This window comes from Pelophylax lessonae, assembly GCF_965119305.1.
Source record: "Pelophylax lessonae genome assembly, chromosome: 9".
In the NCBI taxonomy this organism is placed as follows: Eukaryota; Metazoa; Chordata; class Amphibia; order Anura; family Ranidae; genus Pelophylax; species Pelophylax lessonae.
The window spans coordinates 8,321,807-8,343,576 of NC_138776.1; the positions used below are offsets into that span (position 1 = coordinate 8,321,807).

Here is a 21,770-nt window from a genome sequence, read left to right on the forward strand (position 1 = left end):
GATGTCCCATGATATCTGCCAGTGCAGAGGATCTGCTGGGTCTGTTTTGAGGTTTTGTAATTGGGGGTTGCGCCCTCTACTGGTGGTCCTGGTCACTAGCTCTTATATCAGTAGCCTTATTCCATCCTGACCACTTTGGTTCACCCATTGGTCCATCCTGGTACACCAGTGCCCCCCTGGCTTTATAGGTATCTTGGACATAATGTATGAATTCAACCCAACAGAATTAATGCAAGACCAAAATACTGTTTTCTGCTGGGTTGAGGCTTTAAGAATTGGCCATGAGCACTGTAATTATGACACAAGGAGGGGGTGTGCTGCAACATACTGACAGTAATCAATGGCGTCAGATGCCAGGAAATGGCTGATGTACCAACGGGAAGCCAACCCCGTGTACAGGACCCATACACGGCATCATTCAGAGACTTATGAACAAAGAGAGTCAATGTTACTTGCAGCCAGGGCCGCTGATAAGGCAGTACAGCCAGCCCTCCTGCACTGGGCCCGGGCCTCATCAGTTCAAAAGGGACCTGCTGAGCAGGAGGTCCGGCTGTACTGTCTTATTGCAGACACTGATTCTCTTCTGTCTCTCCTTGAAGCACTGCCAGCCTCTCCTCTTCTTTCCCCCTGCAGTGCAGCCGGAGGGAGAAAGAAGAGGAGAAGCTGGCAGTGCTGCAGGGAAAAGAAGAGGAGAGGCTGGCAGTGCTGCAGGGGGAAAGAAGAGGAGAGGCTGGCAGTGCTGCAGGGGGAAAGAAGAGGAGAGGCTGGCAGCGCTGCAGGGGAAAGAAGAGGAGAGGCTGGCAGTGCTGCAGGCGGGAAGAAGAGGAGAGACTGGCAGTGCTGCAGGGGAAAGAAGAGGAGAGACTGGCAGTGCTGCAGGGAAAAGAAGAGGAGAGGCTGGCAGCGCTGCAGGAGAAAGAAGAGGAGAGACTGGCAGTGCTGCAAGGGGAAAGAAGAGGAGAAGCTGACAGTGCTGCAGGGGAAAAGAAGAGGAGAAGCTGGCAGTGCTGCAGGGAAAAGAAGAGGAGAGGCTGGCAGTGCTGCAGGGGGGAAGAAGAGGAGAGGCTGGCAGTGCTGCAGGGGAAAGAAGAGGAGAGGCTGGCAGTGCTGCAGGGGAAAGAAGAGGAGAGGCTGGCAGTGCTGCAGGGGGTAAGAAGAGGAGAGGCTGGCAGTGCTGCAGGGGAAAGAAGAGGAGAGGCTGGCAGCGCTGCAGGGGGTAAGAAGAGGAGAGGCTGGCAGTGCTGCAGGGGGGGAAAGAAGAGGAGAAGCTGGCAGTGCTGCAGGGGGAAAGAAGAGGAGAGGCTGGCAGTGCTGCAGGGGGAAAGAAGAGGATCAGCTGGCAGTGCTGCAGGAGGTAAGACGAGGAGAGGCTGGCAGTGCTGCAGGAGGTAAGAAGAGGAGAGGCTGGCAGTGCTGCAGGGGGAAAGAAGAGGAGAGGCTGGCAGTGCTGCAGGGCGAAAGAAGAGGAGAAGCTGGCAGTGCTGCAGGGGGAAAGAAGAGGAGAGGCTGGCAGTGCTGCAGGGGGGAAGAAGAGGAGAGACTGGCAGTGCTGCAGGGGAAAGAAGAAGAGAGACTGGCAGTGCTGCAAGGGGAAAGAAGAGGAGAAGCTGACAGTGCTGCAGGGGAAAAGAAGAGGAGAAGCTGGCAGTGCTGCAGGGAAAAGGGAGGTCCGGCTGTACTGTCTTATTGCAGACACTGATTCTCTTCTGTCTCTCCTTGAAGCACTGCCAGCCTCTCCTCTTCTTTCCCCCTGCAGTGCAGCCGGAGAGAGAAAGAAGAGGAGAAGCTGGCAGTGCTGCAGGGAAAAGAAGAGGAGAGGCTGGCAGTGCTGCAGGGGGAAAGAAGAGGAGAGGCTGGCAGTGCTGCAGGGGGAAAGAAGAGGAGAGGCTGGCAGCGCTGCAGGGGAAAGAAGAGGAGAGGCTGGCAGTGCTGCAGGCAGGAAGAAGAGGAGAGACTGGCAGTGCTGCAGGGGAAAGAAGAGGAGAGACTGGCAGTGCTGCAGGGAAAAGAAGAGGAGAGGCTGGCAGCGCTGCAGGAGAAAGAAGAGGAGAGGCTGGCAGTGCTGCAAGGGGAAAGAAGAGGAGAAGCTGGCAGTGCTGCAGGGCGAAAGAAGAGGAGAAGCTGGCAGTGCTGCAGGGGGAAAGAAGAGGAGAGGCTGGCAGTGCTGCAGGGGGGAAGAAGAGGAGAGACTGGCAGTGCTGCAGGGGAAAGAAGAAGAGAGACTGGCAGTGCTGCAAGGGGAAAGAAGAGGAGAAGCTGACAGTGCTGCAGGGGGGAAGAAGAGGAGAGGCTGGCAGTGCTGCAGGGGGGAAGAAGAGGAGAGGCTGGCAGTGCTGCAGGGGAAAGAAGAGGAGAGGCTGGCAGTGCTGCAGGGGGTAAGAAGAGGAGAGGCTGGCAGTGCTGCAGGGGAAAGAAGAGGAGAGGCTGGCAGTGCTGCAGGGGGTAAGAAGAGGAGAGGCTGGCAGTGCTGCAGGGGGGGAAAGAAGAGGAGAAGCTGGCAGTGCTGCAGGGGGAAAGAAGAGGAGAGGCTGGCAGTGCTGCAGGGGGAAAGAAGAGGATCAGCTGGCAGTGCTGCAGGAGGTAAGACGAGGAGAGGCTGGCAGTGCTGCAGGAGGTAAGAAGAGGAGAGGCTGGCAGTGCTGCAGGGGGAAAGAAGAGGAGAGGCTGGCAGTGCTGCAGGGGAAAGAAGAGGATCAGCTGGCAGTGCTGCAGGGGGTAAGAAGAGGAGAGGCTGGCAGTGCCTGCGGGGGAAAGAAGAGGAGAGGCTGGCAGTGCTGCAGGGGGAAAGAAGAGGAGAGGCTGGCAGTGCATCAGTCTCTGCAATAAGACAGTACAGCCTGACCTCCTGCTCAGCAGGTGCCCGGCCCCTCCCTTTTGAACTAATGCACCCCTCCAGCGCCCCCATGTGTGACCCTTTTCTCCTCTCTCCTGCCGGCAGCTGCTGCAGGCACACCAATCCATACCCATCACTGACTCTGTTCATTCATCACTGAAGCATAGTAAACTGTTTACTATGATTCAGTTTGTGAATGAGCAGGAGTGCTTCCTATTCATTCATCTGTGCAGCTGAGGCTCCAGAGAAAGAGAGTAATACATCTATGTCCTCAGCCACTTTTGGCCGGGGGAAGGGGCCCCTGTCAGGTAGGCTGTATGAGGCACCCGTGATTTCTAATAGCAGCCCTGCTTGCAGAAGCCAATGAGAGGCCTGCTTTCATATTCTTAACTGCACTGAAAAAAAAGTCAGCTGGAATCTGGTTGGTACAGTCAGGACGGGTAACTTTCTCCAGTTCTATCTGCCCAACACAATGCTGATGACGCGCAGTGCAATCAGGTGGTGCAATCAGTGCGAAATTGGGAAAACGATCCGGTCCTTTCCCCTCCTAGGCAGGGCAAGCTGGCCCCCACTCCACTCTATGGCCTTGGAGGACCGGAGCGACGTCATACGTCATCTCCTTGCAACGCGTTTAAAGAGCCCATTTTTTTTCATCATAAAAAAAATTTCTTTTTTTTTTTCTCTTTTAGTGTAGATGTGAGGTCTTTTTTGACCCCAGATCTCACATTAAAGAGGACCTGTCCTGCTTATTTCTATTACAAGGGATGTTTACATTCATTGTAATAGGAATAAAAATGATCAAAACATTTTTTTAAAAAAAAACTGTGTAAAAATAAAAAATAATAGATAAAATAAATAGAAAAAAAAATGAAAGCGCCCCGTCCCCTTTAGCTCGCGCGCAGAAGCAAACGCATACGCAAGTCGCGCCCACATATGTAAACGGTGTTCAAACCACACATGTGAAGTATCGCCGCGATCGTTAGAGTGAGAGCAATAATTCTATCCCCCAACCTCCTCTGTAACTCTAAACTGGTAACCTGTAGAAATTTATAAAATGTCGCCTATGGAGATTTTTAAGTACCAATGTTTGTCGCCATTCAATGAGCGTGCGCAATTTTGAAGCGTGACATGTTGGGTATCTATTTACTCGGCGTAACATTATCTTTCACATTATAGAAAAACATTGGGCTAACTTTACTGTTTTCTTATTTTTTAATTAAAAAAAAATTGCCTTTGGAAGACCGCTGCGCAAATACGGTGTGCTAAAAAATATTGCAATGATCTCCATTTTATTCTCTAGGGTCTCTGCTAAAACAAATGTATAATGTTTGGGGGTTCTAAGGTTTCTAACAAACAGATTTTAAGTTGTAAACAACAAGTGTCAGAAAAAGGCCCGGTCCAGAAGTGCTTAACCACTTGCTGAGCACCCCATGCAGATTTACTGCGGCAGGGCGGCTCGGCTGCACATAGTTGCGCAGATTTACGTGATTATGTGTACGCGGTCTCGCCGACAAAGCCGCGCTCCCGCTGTGATTAGACACAGCTGGAGCCAGACTGCGGGAGGAGCGGGCACGATCGCTGCTGGCCTCCCACGATCTTTAGAGAAACTGACAGGAGAGCTGCCTACCTATGTAAACAAAGCAGACGGCTCTCCTGTCAGACAGGCACAATGAGATTGTGACATTTTTACAGTAACAGTGCATATTTATAGCACTGATTACCGTAGTAATGTCACTGATACCAACCAAAAGTGTCAAAAATTCTGTCCGCCGCAATGTCCCAGTCCCGCTAAAAATCGCAGATCGCCGCCATTGCTAGTAAAAAAATAAATGAAAATGAAGTAAATCTTTCCCCTAGTTTGTAGACGCAATAACTTTTGCGCAAACCAAACAAAATACACCCATATCCCCCATACAGGTAGAAAACACCCCCTACACTTATCCCCTTGATCACCCCCAGTATTAACCCCTTCCCTGCCAGTGTCATTAGTACAGTGACAGTGCATATTTTTTAGCACTGATTACTGTAGTAATGTCACTGGTCCCCCCAAAAGTGTCAAAAATGTCAGTCAGGGGTCCGATCTGTCCGCCGCAATGTCGCAGTCCTGCTAAAAATCGCTGATTGCCGCCATTACTAGTAAAAACAAAAAAAAATAATGAAAAATTCCAAAAATCTATCCCATAGTTTGTAAACATGATAACTTTTGCGCAAACCAATTAAAATACGCTTTTTGGGCTTTTTTTTTTTAACCAAAAATATGTAGCAGAATACAAATTGGCCTAAACTAAAGGGGAATCTATGGGGACCCTGCTGTAAAGGAGGATCTATGGGGATCCTGATCTAAAGGAGGATCTATGGGGACCCTGTTCCAAAGGGGGATCTATGGGGACCCTGATCTAAAGGGGTATCTATGGGGACCCTGCTCCAAAGGGGGATGTATGGGGACCCTGATCTAAAGGAGGATCTATGGGGACCCTGCTCCAAAGGGGGATGTATGGGGACCCTGATCTAAAGGGGAATCTATGGGGACCCTGCTGTAAAGGAGGATCAATGGAAATCCTGATCTAAAGGAGGATCTATGGGGACCCTGCTCCAAAGGGGGATCTATGGGGACCCTGATCTAAAGGGGAATCTATGGGGACCCTGATGTAAAGGATGATCTATGGGGATCCTGATCTAAAGGGGAATCTTTGGGGACCCTGCTGTAATGGAGGATCTATGGGGATCCTGATCGAAAGGGGGATGTATGGGTACCCTGATCTAAAGGGGAATCTATGGGGACCCTGCTGTAAAGGAGGATCAATGGGGATCCTGATCTAAAGGAGGATCTATGGGGACCCTGCTCCAAAGGGGGATGTATGGGTACCCTGATCTAAAGGGGAATCTATGGGGACCCTGCTGTAAAGGAGGATCAATGGGGAACCTGATCTAAAGGGGAATCTATGGGGACCCTGCTGTAAAGGAGGATCAATGGAAATCCTGATCTAAAGGAGGATCTATGGGGACCCTGCTCCAAAGGGGGATCTATGGGGACCCTGATCTAAAGGGGAATCTATAGGGACCCTGCTGTAAAGGAGGATCTATGGGGATCCTGATCTAAAGGGGAATCTATGGGTACCCTGCTTTAAAGGAGGATCTATGGGGATCCTGATCTAAAGGAGAATCTATGGGGATCCTGATGTAAAGGATGATCTATGGGGATCCTGATCTAAAGGGGAATCTTTGGGGACCCTGCTGTAATGGAGGATCTATGGGGATCCTGATCGAAAGGGGGATGTATGGGTACCCTGATCTAAAGGGGAATCTATGGGGACCCTGCTGTAAAGGAGGATCAATGGGGATCCTGATCTAAAGGAGGATCTATGGGGACCCTGCTCCAAAGGGGGATCTATGGGGACCCTGATCTAAAGGGGAATCTATGGGGACCCTGATCTAAAGGGGGAGCTATGGTCGCTAACTGGATATTTTCTCTTTTTCCCACCATTCTCTGTAATCCTGAGAGATGGTTGTGTCTGAAAACCCCAGAAATACTCAGACCGGCCCGTCTGCCACCAACAACCATGCCACGTTCAAAGTCACTTCCATCCCCTTTCTTCCCCATTCTGATGCTCGGTTTGAACTTCAGCAAGTCATCTTCACCACGTCTAGATGCCTAAATGCATTGAGTTGTTGCCATTTGTGGTACCAGGCAACTGATCAGGTGTACCTAATAAAGCGGCCAATGGGTGTATATAACTGGATTTCCAAATAATATTTGTGGTCTTGCCGAGTTCCCTCCTGGATGGTGACCTTGAGCACATCTGGACCATTGATGTGACGTGTCTGGGGGGGGTGGGGGGGGGGGAGTGATGACTGAGAAGTGACGAGAAAGGCATTTGCAATCTTTGTGAGTGTTGAAATACTACGTGGGGCTGGCAGATTACAGAACACTTATATACACCCTCCCTGTGCCCGGCAGTCAGCTATATAGACAGACGGACAGATAGATAGACAGACGGACAGATAGATAGACAGACGGACAGACAGACGGACAGGAGAAGGTTCTCTGCAGGATCTACAAATATTACAGAAGAAGGTGGGGACACATCTGGAGTGCCGGCTGCAGGACGCGACTTGCCACCACATTTTACTGGATTCTTCTGCAAGGAGTTAACCCTCCGAGGGCGGCGATCGCTGCGATGGAACCCAAAAAGGTACGCGGGGCACTTCTGATTCTCATTACAGAACGTCTGCAATCAGTTTGCTGCTGATTACTACAAAGAGAAATGTAACTCTTTATTCATTGTTACATTGTATACGGTGCCTGATACAAAGTTTTTGTCCTTCATCACAATGATCTCTGCTTTACACTGATGTGAGGGGGGACTCTGATGGGGACCCTGATATAATGAGTGACTGTGATGGGGACCCTGATGTAAGGGGGGGACTCTGATGGGGACCCTGATGTAAGGGGGACTCTGATGTAAGGGGGACTCTGAAATAATGAGTAACTCTCTGATGGGGACTCTAGTATAAGGATTGACTCTGATGGGGACCCTGATGTAAGGGGGGACTCTGAGACCCTTATGTAATGGGTAACTCTGATAGGAACTCTGATGTAAGGGGGGCTCTGATGGGGACCCTGATATAATGAGTGACTCTGATGGGGACCCTGATATAATGAGTGACTCTGATGGGTTCCCTGATGTAAGGGGGGACTCTGAGACCCTAATGTAATGGGTAACTCTGATAGGAACTCTGATGTAAGGGGGGCTCTGATGGGGACCCTGATATAAGGAATGACTCTGATGGGGATCCTGATGTAATGGGTGACTCTAATGGTGACCCTGATGTAAGGGGAACTCTGATGAGGATCCTGATATAATGAGTGACTCTATGGGGACCCTGATGTAAGGGGGGACTCTGATGGAGACCCTAAAATAAGGAGTACCTCTGATGGGGACCCTGATGTAAGGGGGGACTCTTTTTAAATTGAAGACTTTGTGGGACATTCTTCCCACTGATCACCAATGTAAGGAACATTCTTCCCACTGACCACCAATGTAAGGAGCATTCTTCCCACTGATCACCAATGTAAGGAGCATTCTTCCCACTGATCACCAATGTAAGGGACATTCTTCCCATTGATCACCAATGTAAGGGACATTCTTCCCACTGACCACCAATGTAAGGGACATTCTTCCCATTGATCACCAATGTAAGGGACATTCTTCCCACTGACCACCAATGTAAGGGACATTCTTCCCACTGACCACCAATGTAAGGGACATTCTTCCCACTGACCACCAATGTAAGGGGCATTCTTCCCACTGACCACCAATGTAAGGGGCATTCTTCCCACTGACCACCAATGTAAGGGACATTCTTCCCACTGACCACCAATGTAAGGGGCATTCTTCCCACTGACCACCAATGTAAGGAACATTCTTCCCACTGACCACCAATGTAAGGGACATTCTTCCCACTGACCACCAATGTAAGGGACATTCTTCCCACTGACCTCCAATGTAAGGGACATTCTTCCCACTGACCTCCAATGTAAGGGGCATTCTTCCTACTGACCACCAATGTAAGGGACATTCTTCCCACTGACCACCAATGTAAGGGGCATTCTTCCCACTGACCACCAATGTAAGGGACATTCTTCCCACTGATCACCAATGTAAGGGACATTTTTGCCTTTGACCCAGAGAAAGTGATATTAGTTAGAGTTGCAAACCTTAAAAATATTTTAGTGATTCCTCGGGGGGTAAAAAGGTTGAAGGCCGCTCTAGACCCCAGCTGGGACTATGGTGGGCAGGCAGCTGGCAATGACCCCCTACACCACCCCAGATTCCAGGTACTAGAGGTAAATTGTCTACAGCTTCACTTTACAGTGGGCAGAAATGGAGAAATGTTATGATGGTCACAGGAGAAAAACAATTATTTATAGCAGGAGACATCCATGTATGAGGAGCACTAATGAAAGAGCCCAGGGTCCCCAGAGAGGTCCCCATAGATCCCCCTTTAGATCAGGGTTCCCATAGATCCTCCTTTACAGCAGGGACCCCATAGATCCCCCTTTTGGAGCAGCCCTGGGTCCCCAGAATCTGAGTGACAGGTCCCCTTTATTGTGTAGGAATGAAAGCCAACACATTTCAGGGGCTGCTCAGACCTCCTTTGTCAGGGCTCACATTGTGGAAACACTTGTATTGGGTTTAGGGTCCTGCAGTGAAAGTCATGAAGCACTCACAGAGGACCAATAAGGAGCTTGTACACTCACCGGCCACTTTATTAGGTGCACCTTGCTAGTAGCAGGTTGGACCGCCTTTTGCCTTCATTCTTGATGCCATAGATACAAGAAGGTGCGGGAAACTTTCCTCAGAGATTTTCCTCCATAGTGACATGATAACATCACACAGTTGCTGCAGATTTGTTGGCTGCACATCCATGATGCCAATCTCCTGTTCCACCACATCCCAAAGGAGCTCTATTGGATGAGATGTGGGGAGTGTGGAGGCCATTGGAGGACAGTGACCTCATTGTCATGGTGAAGAAACCAGTGGTGAGATGATTGGAGCTTTGTGACATGGTGCATTATCCTGCTTGAAGGAGCCATCAGAGGACGGGGACACTGTAGTCATAAAGGGATGGACATGGTCAGCAACAATACTCAGGTAGGCTGTGGTGCTCTATTGGATGAGATATGAGTGTGGAGGCCATTGGAGTACAGTGACCGATCTGGTGAGTGTGGAGGCCATTGGGTTACAGTGACCGATCTGGTGAGTGTGGAGGCCATTGGAGTACAGTGTCTGATCTGGTGAGTGTGGAGGCCATTGGAGGACAGTGACCTCATTGTCACGGTGAAGAAACCAGTGGTGAGATGATTGGAGCTTTGTGACATGGTGCATTATCCTGCTGGGAGGAGCCATCAGAAGATGGGGACACTGTGGTCATAAAGGGATGGACATGGTCAGCAACAATACTTGGGGAGGCCGTGGCATTTAAACCATGCTCAATTGGCACTAACGGGCCCAAAGTGTGCCAAGATCCCCCACACCATTACACCACCACCACCAGCCTGAACCATTACCCCCCCCCACACCATTACACCCCCACCAGCCTGAACCGGTGATACAAGACAGGATGGATCCATGCGCCAAATTCTGACCCCACTATATGAATGTTGCAGCTGAAATCCAGACTCATCAGACCAGGCAACGTTTTTCCATTCTTCTTTTGTCCAATTTTGATGAATCGTAGCCTCAGTTTTCTGTTCTTAGCCAACAGGAGTGGCACCCGGTGTGGTCTTCTTCTGTGTTGGATGTGTTGTGCGTTCAGAGATGGTATTCTGCATACCTTGGTTGTAACGAGTGGTTATTTGAGTTACTGTTGCCTTTCTATCCTCTGGAATCTGCCCATTCTCCTCTGACTTCAACAAGGCATTTTCCTCAACACAACTGCCGCTCACTGGATATTTTCTCTTTTTCCCACCATTCTCTGTAATCCCGAGAGATGGTTGTGTGTGAAAATCCCAGAAATACTCAGACCAGCCCGTCTGCCCACCAACCACCATGCCACGTTCAAAGTCACTTCAATCCCCTTTCTTCCCCATTCTGATGCTCGATTTGAACTTCAGCAAGTCGTCTTCACCCCAGCTAGATGCCTAAATACATTGAGTTTCTGCCATGTAATTGGCTGATTAGCAATTTGTGTTAACAAGCAATTGAACAGGTGTACCTAATAAAGTGGCCGGTGAGTGTATATACAATATGGGAAGCGTTAGCAAGCTGGCCTAGGGATTGCATGCAAGTATAAGGGTCCTATTCCCAATTCCTGTGTAGGGTTGGAAGATGAACTGGCATCTACCCCAAACTGGGTGTAGCAAAGCACTCCCTATGTGTAGCTAGCAGTGCATTAGATTGTGAGCTCCTTTGCAGTGATTTACTGTTCTCTGTGCCAGGGCTCCGTAAATGAGTAATAAAAGGTAAATACGGGTAACAATGGGATCTGTAGCAAGGCTGCCGCTGGTTCCAGAAACATGCCCGTGCTGCTAATGGCGACACTCGCAATCCTGCCAACAAAACAAATATTTAATTGGAATCCTAATAGACTTTCAGAAACTTCACGATGTACTTGCCAAACTTCAAGATTGGAAATGTACACCAATAGCGCCTCCTGCTGGTGGCAATGCATATTATACAGTATCTCACAAAAGTGAAATTTTATTCTTTTTATGTGACAACACTGAAGAAATGACACTTTGCTACAATGTAAAGTAGTGAGTGTACAGCTTGTATAACAGTGTAAATTTACTGTCTCCTCACAATAACTCCACACACAGCCATTAATGTCTAAACCGCTGGCAACTAAAGTGAGGACACCCCTAAGTAAAAATGTCCAAATTGGGCCCAATTAGCCATTTTCCCTCCCCAGTGTCATGTGACTCGTTAGTGTTACAAGGTCTCAGGTGTGAATGGGGAGCAGGCGTGTTAAATTTGATGTTATCGCTCTCACTCTCTCATACTGGTCACTGGAAGTTCAACATGGCACCTCATGGTAAAGAACTCTCTGAGGATATGTAAAAAAAGAATTGTTGCTCTACATAAAGATGGCCTAGGCTATAAGAAGATTGCCAAGACCCTGAAACTGAGCTGCAGCACGGTGGCCAAGGCCATACAGCGGTTTAAGAGGACAGGTTCCACTCAGAACAGGCCTCGCCATGGTCAACCAAAGAAGTTGAGTGCACGTGCTCAGCGTCATATCCAGAGGTTGTCTTTGGGAAATAGACGTATGAGTGCTGCCAGCATTGCTGCAGAGGTTGAAGGGGTGGGGGGTCAGCCTGTCAGTGCTCAGACCATACGCCGCACACTGCATCAAATTGGTCTGCATGGCTGTCGTCCCAGAAGGGAGTCTCTTCTAAAGATGATGCACAAGAAAGCCCGCAAACTGTTTGCTGAAGACAAGCAGACTAAGGACATGGATTACTGGAACCATCTCCTGTGGTCTGATGAGACCAAGATTAACTTTTTTGGTTCAGATGGTGTCAAGCGAGTGTGGTGGCAACCAGGTGAGGAGTACAAAGACAAGTGTGTCTTCCTACAGTCAGGCATGGTGGTGGGAGTGTCATGGTCTGGGGCTGCATGAGTGCTGCCGGCACTGGGGATCTACAGATCATTGAGGGAACCATGAATGCCAACATGTACTGTGACATACTGAAGCAGAGCATGATCCCCTCCCTTCAGAGACTGGGCCGCAGGGCAGTATTCCAACATGATAATGACCCCAAATACACCTCCAAGATGACCACTGCCTTGCTAAAGAAACTGAAGGTAAAGGTGATGGACTGGCCAAGCATGGCTCCAGACCTAAACCCTATTGAGTATCTGTGGGGCATCCTCAAACAGAAGGTGGAGGAGCGCAAGGTCTCTAACATCCACCACCTCTGTGATGTCATCATGGAGGAGGGGAAGAGGACTCCAGTGGCAACCTGTGAAGCTCTGGTGAACTCCATGCCAAAGAGGGTTAAGGCAGTGCTGGAAAATAATGGTGGCCACACAAAATATTGACACTTTGGGCCCAATTTGGACATTTTCACTTAGGGGTGTACTCACTTTTGTTGCCAGCGGTTTAGACATTAATGGCTGTGTTGAGTTATTTTGAGGGGACAGCAAATTTACACATTGAATTGCAATTATTTGCACAGTCCCTCTTTGCCGTAAAAATTAACTTAATCCCAAAAAAATAAAAAATAAAATTCCACTGCATTTCAGCCCAGCCACAAAATGACCGGCTGACATCATGTCAGTGATTCTCTCGGTAACACAGGTGTCAGTGTTGACGAGGACAAGGCTGGAAATAACTTTGTAATGCCGATTTGGGTTAGAATAACAGACTGGAAGCTTTAAAAAGGAGGGTGGTGCTTGAAATCATTGTTCTTCCTCTGTTATCCATAGTTTCCTGCAAGGAAACACGGGCCAGTCATCATTGCTTTGCACAAAAATGGGTTCACACAGGCAAGGATATTGCTGCTACTAAGATTGCACCTAAATCAACTGTTTATTGGATCATCAAGAACTTCAAGAAGAGAGGTTCAGTCTTAGCTTCCAACTGTCCCTGATTTGAAGGAACTGTCCATGATTTGGAGGAACTGTCCCTGATTTGAAGGAACTGTCCCTGATTTGGAGGAACTGTCCCTGATTTGAAGGAACTGTCCCTCATTTGAAGGAACTGTCCCAGATTTGAAGGAACTGTCCCTGATTTGAAGGAACTGTCCCTGATTTGGAACAAGGTCACTCTGTCCCTCTTTCCTCCTTATTTGCCCCTCATTTTGGTCAGATCTGTAGAGATGTATATACAATGAACTTTTTATCATTCAAAAGGTGTTTCCCAGTGCAAAACTTTCCCTGATTTGAAGGAACTGTCCCTGATTTGAAGGAACTGTCCATGATTTGAAGGAACTGTCCCAGATTTGAAGGAACTGTCTCGGATTTGGAGGAACTGTCTCGGATTTGGAGGACCTGTCCTGGATTTGAAGGAACTTTCCCTGATTTGAAGGAACTTTCCCTGATTTGAAGGAACTTTCCCTGATTTGAAGGAACTTTCCCTGATTTGAAGGAACTGTCCATGATTTGAAGGAACTGTCTCGGATTTGGAGAAACTGTCTTGGATTTGGAGGAACTGCCCTGGATTTGAGGGAACTTTCCCTGATTTGAAGGAACTCTCCATGATTTGAAGGAACTGTCTCGGATTTGGAGGAACTGTCTTGGATTTGGAGGAACTGCCCTGGATATGAGGGAACTTTCCCTGATTTGAAGGAACTCTCCATGATTTGAAGGAACTGTCTCGGATTTGAAGGAACTGTCCTGGATTTGAAGGAACTGTCCCTGATTTGAAGGAACTGTCCATGATTTGAAGGAACTGTCCCTGATTTGGAGGAACTGTCCCTGATTTGAAGGAACTGTCCCCGATTTGAAGGAACTGTCCCAGATTTGAAGGAACTGTCCCTGATTTGAAGGAACTGTCCATGATTTGTAGGAACTGTCCCTGATTTGAAGGAACTGTCCCTGATTTGGAGGAACTGTCCCTGATTTGAAGGAACTGTCCCTCATTTGAAGGAACTGTCCCTCATTTGAAGGAACTGTCCCAGATTTGAAGGAACTGTCCCTGATTTGAAGGAACTGTCCCTGATTTGGAACAAGGTCACTCTGTCCCTCTTTCCTCCTTATTTGCCCCTCATTTTGGTCAGATCTGTAGAGATGTATATACAATGAACTTTTTATCATTCAAAAGGTGTTTCCCAGTGCAAAACTTTCCCTGATTTGAAGGAACTGTCCCTGATTTGAAGGAACTGTCCATGATTTGAAGGAACTGTCCCAGATTTGAAGGAACTGTCTCGGATTTGGAGGAACTGTCTCGGATTTGGAGGACCTGTCCTGGATTTGAAGGAACTTTCCCTGATTTGAAGGAACTTTCCCTGATTTGAAGGAACTTTCCCTGATTTGAAGGAACTTTCCCTGATTTGAAGGAACTGTCCATGATTTGAAGGAACTGTCTCGGATTTGGAGAAACTGTCTTGGATTTGGAGGAACTGCCCTGGATTTGAGGGAACTTTCCCTGATTTGAAGGAACTCTCCATGATTTGAAGGAACTGTCTCGGATTTGGAGGAACTGTCTTGGATTTGGAGGAACTGCCCTGGATATGAGGGAACTTTCCCTGATTTGAAGGAACTCTCCATGATTTGAAGGAACTGTCTCGGATTTGAAGGAACTGTCCTGGATTTGAAGGAACTGTCCCTGATTTGAAGGAACTGTCCATGATTTGAAGGAACTGTCCCTGATTTGGAGGAACTGTCCCTGATTTGAAGGAACTGTCCCCGATTTGAAGGAACTGTCCCAGATTTGAAGGAACTGTCCCTGATTTGAAGGAACTGTCCATGATTTGTAGGAACTGTCCCTGATTTGAAGGAACTGTCCCTGATTTGGAGGAACTGTCCCTGATTTGAAGGAACTGTCCCTCATTTGAAGGAACTGTCCCTCATTTGAAGGAACTGTCCCAGATTTGAAGGAACTGTCCCTGATTTGAAGGAACTGTCCCTGATTTGGAACAAGGTCACTCTGTCCCTCTTTCCTCCTTATTTGCCCCTCATTTTGGTCAGATCTGTAGAGATGTATATACAATGAACTTTTTATCATTCAAAAGGTGTTTCCCAGTGCAAAACTTTCCCTGATTTGAAGGAACTGTCCCTGATTTGAAGGAACTGTCCATGATTTGAAGGAACTGTCCCAGATTTGAAGGAACTGTCTCGGATTTGGAGGAACTGTCTCGGATTTGGAGGACCTGTCCTGGATTTGAAGGAACTTTCCCTGATTTGAAGGAACTTTCCCTGATTTGAAGGAACTTTCCCTGATTTGAAGGAACTTTCCCTGATTTGAAGGAACTGTCCATGATTTGAAGGAACTGTCTCGGATTTGGAGAAACTGTCTTGGATTTGGAGGAACTGCCCTGGATTTGAGGGAACTTTCCCTGATTTGAAGGAACTCTCCATGATTTGAAGGAACTGTCTCGGATTTGGAGGAACTGTCTTGGATTTGGAGGAACTGCCCTGGATATGAGGGAACTTTCCCTGATTTGAAGGAACTCTCCATGATTTGAAGGAACTGTCCCAGATTTGAAGGAACTGTCTCGGATTTGGAGGAACTGTCTCGGATTTGGAGGACCTGTCCTGGATTTGAAGGAACTTTCCCTGATTTGAAGGAACTTTCCCTGATTTGAAGGAACTTTCCCTGATTTGAAGGAACTGTCCATGATTTGAAGGAACTGTCTCGGATTTGGAGAAACTGTCTTGGATTTGGAGGAACTGCCCTGGATTTGAGGGAACTTTCCCTGATTTGAAGGAACTCTCCATGATTTGAAGGAACTGTCTCGGATTTGAAGGAACTGTCCTGGATTTGAAGGAACTGTCCCTGATTTGAAGGAACTGTCCATGATTTGAAGGAACTGTCCCTGATTTGGAGGAACTGTCCCTGATTTGAAGGAACTGTCCCCGATTTGAAGGAACTGTCCCAGATTTGAAGGAACTGTCCCTGATTTGAAGGAACTGTCCCTGATTTGGAACAAGGTCCCTCTGTCCCTCTTTCCTCCTTATTTGCCCCTCATTTTGGTCTGATCTGTAGAGATGTATATACAATGAACTTTTTATCATTCAAAAGGTGTTTCCCAGTGCAAAACTTTCCCTGATTTGAAGGAACTGTCCCTGATTTGAAGGAACTGTCCATGATTTGAAGGAACTGTCCATGATTTGAAGGAACTGTCCCAGATTTGAAGGAACTGTCCCAGATTTGAAGGAACTGTCCCAGATTTGAAGGAACTGTCCCTGATTTGGAGGAACTGTCTCGGATTTGGAGGACTTGTCCTGGATTTGAAGGAACTTTCCCTGATTTGAAGGAACTTTCCCTGATTTGAAGGAACTGTCCATGATTTGAAGGAACTGTCTCGGATTTGGAGGAACTGTCTCGGATTTGGAGGACCTGTCCTGGATTTGAAGGAACTGTCCATGATTTGAAGGAACTGTCTCGGATTTGGAGGAACTGTCTTGGATTTGGAGGAACTGCCCTAGATTTGAGGGAACTTTCCCTGATTTGAAGGAACTGTCCATGATTTGGAGGAACTGCCCTGGATTTGAGGGAACTTTCCCTGATTTGAAGGAACTGTCCCTGATTTGAAGGAACTGTCCCAGATTTGAAGGAACTGTCCCAGATTTGAAGGAACTGTCCCAAAAAAAAAAAAAAGCACTTGTAGGCTTCAGTAATGATTTTTTTGTGGTATAATTCTCCTTCGAGGGGTGTGGTAGGTGTGTGTCCTATGGCTACATACTTTTGCTAGTAGGTGTCCTTCATTCCCATCTCAAAAAGTTGGGAGTTATGGTTCAATTGTTGTGAAGAAGGCTTCAGGGCGCCCAAGAAAGTCCAGCAAGGGCCAGGACCGTCTCCTACAGTTGATTCAGCTGTGGGATTGGTAAACCACCAGTGCGGGTTGCTCAGGAAGGGCAGGAGTGAGTACATCGGCATGCATAGTGAGGAGAAGACTTTTGGAGGATGGCCTGGTGTCAAGAAGGGCAGCAAAGAAGCCACTTCTCTCCCGGAAAAACATCAGGGATAGACTGATATTCTGCAGAAGGTACAGGGATTGGACTGCTGAGGACTGGGGGAAAGTCATTTTCTCTGATGAATCCCCTTTCTGATTGGAGAAGAAAAGGTGACATCAGTCCTGTGTCTTGCATCCTGAGACCATTCATGTGTGAGGTTTCTTCTCAGCCAAGGGAGTGGACTCACTCACAATTTTGGCCTAAGAACACCACCATGAATAAAGAATGGTACAAAAACTTTCTCCGAGCTCGATTTTCGGGTGTGACGTCAGACGCCGGGTATCCAAGGTGACCGCGTGCTCACGCACTTACGCGTTTCGTCATCACGGACTTCTACGGAGGGCGTCAATCCTCCTAGAACAACTACTCCCAACCATCCAAGAAGAGTTTGGTGAGGAACAATCGCTTTTCCAGCATGATGGAGCTCCTTACCATATAGCAAAAGTCATAACTAAGTGGCTTGGGGAACAAAACATGGACATTTTGGGTCCATGGCCAGGAAACTCCCCAGACCTTAATCTCATTGAGAACTTGTGGTCAACCCTCAAGAGGCTAGTGAACAAAACAAAACCCCCCAAATTCTGACAAACTCCGAACATTGATTATGCAAGAAGGAGGGGCGGCCATCAGTCAGGATGTGGCCCAGAAGTTGAGTGACACCATGCCAGGCGGAATTGCAGAGGTCCTGAAAAAGAAGGGTCAAGGCTGCAAATATGGACTCTTTGCATAAACTTCAGGTCATTGTCAATAAAAACCTTTGACACTTATGGAATTATACTTCAGTATCCCATAGTAACCCATAGTAACATCCAGGGCTTTTTTTCAGCGGGAACGAGGGGGAACACAGTTCCAGCACCTTCAATGGGTGCTGGAGGGTCTACTGATGCTGGCTGCTAGATCTATTGGAGATCTATTGTTGCTGGAGCGGATCTATTTTTGCATGGAAATCTATTGTTGCTGGTGGAGGATCTTTTGATACTGAGGGTTCATTGTTGCTAGAAGGGATCTACTGTTTAGGGAGGGGTCCACTGTTGCTGGCTGCTAGAGAGTCTATTGATGCTGGCTGCTGGGAGGTCTTTTGCTGCTGCTGGGGGTCTATTGCTGCTGGGGGGGTCTATTGCTGCTGGCTGTGGGGGATCTATTTTATAGCTTTTCTTGTTATCATAACCTAATCCTTTAATCCTTTACATTCCAATACAAAATTATACTTGACTAAATTTTCTCGAAAAGGGGCTGTACTGGAAGCTGGGTAGGGGGTGGAACCAAGGGTTAGTGCTCGGAGGTTGGAAGGGGTGGAACCAAGGGTTAGTGCTCGGAGGTGGGTAGGGGTGGAACCAAGGGTTAGTGCTCGGAGGTGGGTAGGGGTGAAACCAAGGGTTAGTGCTCGGAGGTTGGAAGGGGTGGAACCAAGGGTCAGTGCTCAGAGGTTGGAAGGGGTGGAACCAAGGGTCAGTGCTCGGAGGTTGGAAGGGGTGGAAGCAAGGGTCAGTGCTCAGAGGTTCGAGGGGTGGAACCAAGGGTTAGTGCACAGAGGTTGGAAGGGGTGGAACCAAGGGTCAGTGCTCGGAGGTTGGAAGGGGTGGAACCAAGGGTCAGTGCTCGGAGGTTGGAAGGGGTGGAACCAAGGGTTAGTGCTCGGAGGTTGGAAGGGGTGGAACCAAGGGTCAGTGCTCAGAGGTTGGAAGGGGTGGAACCAAGGGTCAGTGCTCGGAGGTTGGAAGAGGTGGAAGCAAGGGTCAGTGCTCAGAGGTTCGAGGGGTGGAACCAAGGGTTAGTGCTCGGAGGTTGGAAGGGGTGGAACCAAGGGTCAGTGCTCAGAGGTTAGAAGGGGTGGAACCAAGGGTCAGTGCTCAGAGGTTGGAAGGGGTGGAACCAAGGGTCAGTGCTCGGAGGTTGGAAGGGGTGGAACCAAGGGTCAGTGCTCAGAGGTTGGAAGGGGTGGAACCAAGGGTCAGTGCTCGGAGGTTGGAAGGGGTGGAACCAAGGGTCAGTGCTCGGAGGTTGGAAGGGGGGGGTTAGTGCTCGGAGGTGGGTAGGGGGGCGGAGACACAAAGTAACTTAGAAGGGGGAGTTCCTGCACCTATTCTCTGAGAATAAAAGCCCTGGTTACATCTGACACAAAAATCTAAAAACAAAGAAGCAGCAGACTTTGTGAAAATGCATATTTTTGTAATTCTCAAAATCTTTGGCCACGGCTGTGCTGTACAGTATAGTGTACATTCACAGCAGTCCCTGCCCTCAACAGCTTACAATCTAAGGTTTCTAACTCACATTCATACATACACATACTAGGGCCAATTCAGCCTACCCGCATGTCTGTGGAGTCCAAAACAAAGTTTATTGGAAGTAGAAATGATGACTGTGTGGATATTGGTCTTTCTTTGCCTCTCATGCAGTAGTATGGCTGTGAACAGGTCTATTCATAAAAAAAAACTTGATCGTTTTTACAGCCGTCATAAATAAACCCAAAAATGCATCTAATAGGTGCATTTTCTGCGACTGTCAACGCCATCTAGTGGTCATAATGCAATATTTTCCTGACAGCAGTATATCAGGAAAATACCACATTATGGCCACTAGATGGAGCCGACGATCAAAGGAAATACACAAATTAGACGCATTATGCTGAGACATTTGTATGTTGGCTTTTTAAAAGTATAAATAGACTCCTAAATGTCTCTTCTATCTCTCTCTACAGGCCAGGCTCACGTGTTCGCTGGTCTTCGCAGTCCTGGTGGCGGCCATTGGCTCCCTGCAGTTCGGGTATAATAGCGGAGTGATCAATGCCCCTGAAAAGGTGATGATTTCTATATTTTCCTTCTTTATAGGACGCTAAACTATATTGCGATAAGGAGTGCGATGGACCTTGGGGTTGTTGACTGTGCACTTTGCATGTGCAGTTCCTCCAGAGCCAATGAGATGAAGCTTCACTTTGCAAAGAATACCCAGTCACATGCAAGGAAATTTTTTTTAAAAATTGCATTTTTTCCCTGGCACGTGATTGGACGATGGAAGTCAGCAGAGCTTCTCCTCTTTTACTAAGCTTCTTTATTCCACACTTCATTACAGAGGCATGCAAGGAACCCTCCCAATGAAAGACGTAAACTACTATATGGGAAATGTTACAAGAGATATAATAAATAATAAAATATAATATATATATATGACACATATATATATATATATATATACTATATATAATATATATGTGTGTGTGTATATATATATATATATATATATTATAATATATATGTGTGTGTGCGTGTATATTTATATATATATGATATAATAAATAATGTATTCTATCACTAGTGGAGTTGGTGTTTAACCACTTCTAGACCGGAAGGATTTACCCCCTAAGGGTTAAAATCAGTATTTTTTGCTAGAAAATTACTTAGAACCCCAAACATATATATATATATTATTTTTTTTTTTTTTTAAGCAGAGACCCTAGAGAATAAAATGGAGATTGTTGCAATACTTTATATCACACCGTATTTGCGCAACTGTCTTCCAAACGCAATGGCGGCAAACATTGGTACTTGTTGAATGTTTGCCGCCAAACATTGGTACTTGGAATGGCGACAAATATTGGTACTTGAAAAATCCCCATAAGCGACACTTACAGTAACAGAGGAGGTCTAGGACCAGAATTATTGCTCTCACTATAACGATCGCGGCGATACCTCACATGTGTGGTTTGAACACCGTTTACATATGTGGGCGCGACTTGCGCATGTATTCGTTTCTGAGCACGAGCTAACGGGGACGGGCACTTTAATTTTTTTTTTTTTCCTATTTATTTTATCTTTTATTTTTTATTTTTACACTGTCCCTTTAAAAAAAAATTTTTGATCACTTTAATTCCTATTACAAGAAATATGAACATTAGTGATGTCGCGAACCTAAAATTCGCCGTTCGCGAACGGCGAACGCGAACATCGGCAAATGTTCGCGAACCGGCGAACCGGGCGAACCGCCATAGACTTCAATAGGCAGGCGAATTTTAAAACACACAGGGACTCTTTCTGGCCACAATAGTGATGGAAAAGTTGTTTCAAGGGGACTAACACCTGGACTGTGGCATGCCGGAGAGGGATCACACAAAAAAAAGTTCTTAAAAATTATAATTTTTTGATAGAGAGCCAATTATTGGAAAAATTTAAAAAAAAATAAAAATAAAAAATTTCTTTGGATTTAGCATCTGGGGGGTCTAAAAAGTGTACCTGTGAAGTTTCAGCTCTGTAGCATGTCCAGAACCCCTAAAAAACAGCATTTGTCTTATATTTTCAGGAATATGGCTTCTCTGCGGCTGGCTTTTTCTCTTGCAGGCATTTAGCGGGCATTTTTTTAGGCAGGCATGTCATTTTTTGTATTCAGTGTCTGGGGGGTCTAAAAAGTGTACCTGTCAAGTTTCAGCTCTGTAGCATGTCCAGAACCCCTAAAAAACAGCATTTTTATTATATTTTCAGGAATATGGCTTCTCTGCGGCTGGCTTTTTTTCTTGCAGGCATTTAGCGGGCATTTTTTTAGGCAGGCATGTCATTTTTTGTATTCAGTGTCTGGGGGGTCTAAAAAGTGTACCTGTCAAGTTTCAGCTCTGTAGCATGTCCAGAACCCCTAAAAAACAGCATTTTTATTATATTTTCAGGAATACGGCTTCTCTGCGGCTGGCTTTTTCTCTTGCAGGCATTTATCGGGCATTTTTTTAGGCAGGCATGTCATTTTTTGTATTTAGTGTCTGGGGGGTCTAAAAAGTGTACCTGTCAAGTTTCAGCTCTGTAGCATGTCCAGAACCCCTAAAAAACAGC

At 47.1% G+C, this 21,770-nt stretch overlaps 1 protein-coding gene across 1 annotated transcript in view; it reads left to right on the top strand.

Moving 5' to 3' along the window:
* The first annotated feature begins 6,891 nt into the window (after nucleotides 1–6,891).
* The window catches only part of LOC309562588 (solute carrier family 2, facilitated glucose transporter member 3-like), a 73,812-nt gene continuing 58,933 nt past the window's right edge, over nucleotides 6,892–21,770 (top strand). The window contains exons 1-2 of the mRNA XM_082266839.1: nucleotides 6,892–7,026; nucleotides 19,658–19,756. Coding sequence (XP_082122965.1) covers nucleotides 7,012–7,026; nucleotides 19,658–19,756 — 114 coding nt within the window. The 5' untranslated portion in view covers nucleotides 6,892–7,011. The remainder of the gene's footprint in view (nucleotides 7,027–19,657; nucleotides 19,757–21,770) is intronic.